Genomic DNA, 5803 nt, shown 5'->3' with positions numbered 1-5803 from the left:
CCCCCCCCCCCCCCCCCCCCCAAGATTTGCACACCCACAGCAGGCATAGGGCTGCAGCCTAGCTGAACCAGTATGAGCAGGAGCTGCCTCTGAAGCCCAGTGGGCAAGGCCCAGTCCAGGAGAATGGAGCAGAACAGTGAGACTCATTGCTTCTGCCACCGGGACCCCTGCACCAGTCACGCAGCCAGCAGCTTGAGGAGTAACGTGTTGTGGGGAGAGGTACCCTGCCCTCACTTCCTCCCACTGCCAGCTGTTTCCACATCAGGCCATGGTTCTACTCCACCACAGCCCAACCATCACTGCCACTTCCCCTCAGGCTGCAGCTCTACCCCAGTGCAGATGTGGGGTGGGATTATGGGCAACAAGTCTCTCCGCCTTCCCGTACCAGCTCCTGCCCTCTGGGTCTTGGAGGTGGCTCCTGCCCATGCTGGTCTAGCCAGGCTGCAGCTCCATGCCCACTGTGAGTTCACAAATTGGGGGGGGTCGGGCACATACCCCCCTGCCCCACACACCTACCCTTGCCCCACACACTGGGGGGGAAGGTGGCAGCGGGTCCCAAGAGTGGGTTGGGACTGAGGGGCATTTTTGTACTTAAACTATTTACTGAGTCGGGACTGGCCATCAGTGTGTACAAATGGGTCCTGCTGCAGAAAAAGGTGAAAACCACTGTCCTAGAGGGACTACAGTAAACAGAAGTATCATGGAACTTGTTGTCTTGCGTGTGCTGGGATCCATAAAGCCGTTAAGCTTGCAAACTACTGTATGTAAACACCTTTGTTGGAAATTGGATACTGAGCACCCTGCCTAAAGTTTTCTAGAGACAAAGGTGTGCATTGACTTAGCCACAGTTGCCAAAATTGTCTGTTTGCTCTTTAATGGATAATGATAGTATTTTCCTTTCATATTGTGCTGAAGGCTTAGATATCAAGAGCCAGATCTGAAACTCCTTTTCATGTTAAATAGTACTTCTACATATAGTCCTGTTGAAGTCAAAACAACTGCTTCTGGAATAAAGCAATCTTCTTTGTGAGCAAGGGGATTTGAATGTAATACTTAAGGCTTGGCTACAGCATACCAGGGGCATACCCCTGCCAAGGCAACCCCAGGTACCCAAATCCATCAGGCACACTCCAAATCTGTGTTAAACCAATGAGGCTGCTTCAGGGCATCCCTCAGTGGCTGCTCTGGAGACCTCTGACTCTAGTGAGCTTAATCATAACATTCTAATAGTTCATTTATTAGGTTTTAGAGCTTTTACTTCTTCTCTGGGGCCCTGGCAGCTATTGCATATAATGCATGACAAATGTATTGCACAATAAACCATAACACACCAACTGGCCACACATTAAAATTATCCCAAGATACTACTTCTGCACCACAAAAAAGCTGCTGTTCAATGAACATCTTTATTTTTTGGCTTATTCACCATTTTTATCAAAGGATAGGCTAGTTTAACATCTGTCTGTTAAGAGTTTGTTGCACAGGACTTCTGTGTAATGCAGGTGTGGGCAAAATTTGGCCCACAGGCTGGATCCAGCCTGCCAACTAATTGCATCCGGCCCACAGGCAGGCTCTTGCCAATTGATTGGAATTGGCCTATGGCTACCCCTGCAGCACTCTGCATGGGGCTGAGCCCCAGCTGCTTCCACCCAGGAGAACCTGTACTGTGCTCCCGCCTGCCAGCCCCGGCCCCAGCTAGCGCACACAAGTTCCTGGGAGGGCTGCTTTCAATGCAGCTGCAGCTGCCCAGGTACTGCTGGGCTCCCACCACCTTCAGTGGCTCCTCTTTCAGCCTACCAGTGCTGCACCACTCCAGGTGTTCTGGGGGCTGCAGATGGGCAGCTCCTGCTCCAGTGCATGGGGTTCCAGCCACCTTCCACCCACCCAGTGCAATGAGCGGCCACCTGTGTAGCTGAATGGGTAGAAGGCAGCTGGGAGCTGGAGCTCTGTGCTGGGGCAGGAGCTGCATGGCTGCAGCTCCCCCCAGTCTGGAGCAACACAGCAGGGGTAGGAGCCATTGGAAGCTGGGGGTAAATGAGCAACACTCAGGCAACTGCAGCCTCAGTGGGAGCAGCCCCACCGGGAAGGTACAGCAGCCAAGGCCAGCAGGTGCTGGTGGGAGTGCAGCGCAGGTTGCCCAGGGCAGCAGTGGTCAGGGCTTGGCCCCATGCAGAGCACTGTGGGGGCAGCTGCAAGTGGGGAGGGGGTGGAGTGTGGAACTACACTGGCACCTGCACTGCTTGGACAAGCTGTGCTGCATGTGTCCCCTGTCCCAACCTTCCTGCACCACTGGCCAGCTCCCGGGACCCAGCACAGGCAGCTCCTTGCACACATACACACAGCCCCCCACACCTGCCCCACTTCACGTAGACACACTGCCCCACTTCACATAGACACACCACCACACAATATACAAGAGTAAGACTTTATTTTGAGGTATTAGTCAATCACCTTTGTATACACTATTCAAACATAAATCAGGACAAAACTTATTTTTTAAGAAAAATTAAAATATAGTAGATGTTTGATTTTTTTTTTTTTTTAAACATTTTTTATCTATAATTTGTTAAAATGATATCTTCCAAAAGATTTTGCCTGTGTGCTCCTTGACACCTTACCAAACTCATTAAGTGCCCTCCAAGCGGAGCTAATTGCCAACCCCTGGTATAATGCATAACAAATATAATGGCTGCTAGGAGCTCCAGTAGAGCAACACGATAAATGAGAAAAAAATGGAAGCATACAAATTAATGCAGGGGATAGAGAGTTTAAAGTGCTTGGCTTTTATTTTCATATAATACAAGAAGAAGGGAACATTCAACAAAACTGAAATTTTCAAAAAAGAAAAAAAAAGCTTAAACGATAACAAAATATTTTTATTTGATACACAATTAGCTTGTGGAATTCATTGCCAGGAAGTATCATGGAAACAAAGGTAGTTTCAGGATTCCGAAAAGGATAGGTCATATTGATAAGCACATCTGTAGGTAAAGCAAATGGGGTAGAAAAAAGAAACCCTTATTTTTCAGGATGTAAGACAGATACCAACATAATAGAGCTAGGAGAAAACTTCCCCTTATGAATGAGCTGTTCTGTAACTGTATTTCTATGAGTTGTTACACTTGATACTTAGGTCAGAAACAAAAGTTGGAACCAGATAGATAGACCATTGGTCTAACAAGGCTTTTGACTTTTTATGCTATGTGTTCAGGTGTCAGAACTGAATAGAAGGGCAACTAACTCAGCATCTTTAGACGTAGGCTGAGCCAAATTAATATAAAAGCGTTGATTTAAACATTATCTTGAATTAATTTTCAGTTGGAACTACACTTTATTTGAAGAAGTAGCTAGGCTATTCTGTAACATTAACCTGCATAGATGCATATAGTAGTTGCAGACATTTTTAAACATGTCTTCTCCCCTTTGAAACAGGTGTTTGGCATTGGAGTCCCGAACCCCTATCGATTGCGCCCTTTTATAGGGGCAAGAGTTCCTGTAAATAGCAGTTTTTCTCCTATAATTAATATACACAATCCCCACAGTGAACCTTTACAGGTGAGCATAAAATGGCAGTTTACTATGCATACTTACATTTGAGAGTAATAATTGAAATTGTGTTTAATATCTACTTTAAATTGCCATAAAAATGGTAGGTTTTGTTACTGCTTAAAAATCTTCCAGCTTTCCTCTTCTGAATTCCTTTTTAGTGCCTTGAACATGGTTAATTTGCTTTGTTTTAACTGCACAAAAGTGAAAGCATTAATTTCTTATTTGATTGCTTGCATAACTTAGCACACAAGTATCCATGGGATTATTTGTATGCAGAGAACTACATAGAAGTTAGCAGGATTGCACCCTTACTATGAAACTGCTTTCTAAGGAGAAAATAAAAAGGTAGAAAAAAATTAAATTAGCTATTTTAAAAACATTTCTCATAATTAGCGTAAATATAGGAAAGTAAGTTTGACAAGCTGCTATAGGAATGAGTCTGTGATTAATTGTTGCGTTCACTGGTAACTAAGGAAGAAACATTAAAGCAAGGAAAATACAGTAGATCTTTTTTTCTGAGCAAAGTATAAAGTTGACTTACTGTGTAAGCAGAAACAGGGCATGTTACTTCCTAGTGCTGATTTCTCATCTGTAAGATGGGGGGCAGGTGATCATTCTTAACCCACCTTCGTAAACTGTTTTGAGATTTATGAATGAAAAATACAATCTATATTCTAACATAAATAAACAGAAGGAAAAAAGTTCCCTTAATTAGCAGGTGAATACTGCCAACAGTATTGTTTTGAATGCAATAAATAAAATGAATTTTCTTATTCTCTCTCTTTAAGTTTTGTTTAAGAAACATTTACAGGAGCTCTTTTCTAACATTCAGACATAATGCATTTTAGAAGTGCAAGCTGTGTCCTTTCAGAAAAACAAAATCAACCTCTGATTACTATCATAAAATAATTTCTGTAAACATGATGCTTCATGATTCCCAAATTATGACAGGCGGTGAAAGATGTTTTGAAGCATAATACTGATCTATGGAGTAGCAAAATTAATATTATCAAGAATTTGGATTGGCTTCATCACAAGATCCAGGATATAGCCAGTAGCCTATCACATCATAGGTAAAAATTTGCATTACTAATGGAAAACTCCAGTTAATTTTTTTGTTTGGTTGTTTTTGTGTGTTTTTTCCCTCCAGGTAGTAGAAATGTATTCAAGTGGAGGTGATCTCCACCTAGAGCTTCCAACAGGCCAGCAAGGGGGTACAAGAAAACTATGGGTGAGTGACAGTGTTTTCTAATAGGCTACGTGCTTATTAATTTGATAGACCATTTTTTTTTTTGGCCTGCAAATATTTAGAGAGTAGATAAGTATCTGAAACAATGTGAATGATTATTAACTTGAAGTTGAAGGGAATTGGATGAGTTATTTAACTACAAGTGACTGCATACATAGTGCTGCATTTTTTCTGAAATGGGGAAAAATGGGAAAATACAGTGACTCGTGGGAAGGTCACGATGTTATTTGAACAGAGTCATATTTTAGTTGTCAAAACATGTACATGGATAAATTACAGAATGAAGGATTGCCCCATAGGGCTTCCACATGTGCATTGTTCATGCTTCCACAGAGGAAAAGATGAAAGTTTGCCACTCCCGTTCTGTAGTTGATTAACTATGGAAATCTCTTCCATGTGTGTAATGTACACTGGATTCTCCCTTTCTCCCATGTTAGGACTTGAATGACATGCTTCTGAGGGAGGAACTCCTACAAGGTGCTTTTCTTTTATCCCTCAAGATAAAAGAAAAAAAATGTTTCAGTAGCTTGACTGCACCTTTAGGATTCAAGATATAGCATATTAAATGTGCAGTGGTTGTTCTCTGTAAATACCCTCAATTCTTTGTCCTGAGTGAAAAAGAAATTTCTTCAGGTTTTTGGGGAAGGGACCCAGAGCCATGTGTTGCATTTAATAAAGAACAAACCTATGCTTCAGTTGCTTTTTGATGGAGTTTAGTTTTCTGGGCTGCGTTAATAGAAGCATTCCCAGCAGCTGAGAGAAGTGATTATTCCCCTCTATTTGGCACTGGAGAAGTCTTATCTGGAGTACTGTGCTTAATTTTGGGACCTCTGCTACAGAAATGTGGACAAATTGAGAGTTCAGCGAGGGCAATGACAATGATTAGAGGACTGGGGCATATGACTTAGGTCAGAGAGTCTGGGGCAAGTGGGCTTATTTAGTCTGTAGAAGAGAAGATGGGGGGGGGGGGGGGGGGATGTAAAAGCAGCCTTTAACACCCTCCCG

General features: G+C 43.1%; 1 protein-coding gene across 2 annotated transcripts in view; it reads left to right on the top strand.

Annotated features, from left to right (window-relative positions):
* TMEM131 (transmembrane protein 131) overlaps positions 1 to 5803 on the top strand; it is a 168627-nt gene that overhangs the window by 101648 nt on the left and 61176 nt on the right. For both annotated transcript variants that reach the window (XM_019524720.1, XM_019524719.1), the window contains exons 7-8: positions 3433 to 3555; positions 4700 to 4780. In XM_019524720.1, the coding sequence (XP_019380265.1) occupies positions 3433 to 3555; positions 4700 to 4780 (204 nt within the window). The remainder of the gene's footprint in view (positions 1 to 3432; positions 3556 to 4699; positions 4781 to 5803) is intronic.

Source organism: Gavialis gangeticus, unplaced genomic scaffold (genome assembly GCF_001723915.1).
Source record: "Gavialis gangeticus isolate Ggan-Ray unplaced genomic scaffold, GavGan_comp1, whole genome shotgun sequence".
In the NCBI taxonomy this organism is placed as follows: Eukaryota; Metazoa; Chordata; order Crocodylia; family Gavialidae; genus Gavialis; species Gavialis gangeticus.
The sequence above is the reverse complement of the archived record's forward strand: the minus strand, read 5'-3'. Positions and strand labels throughout refer to the sequence as shown.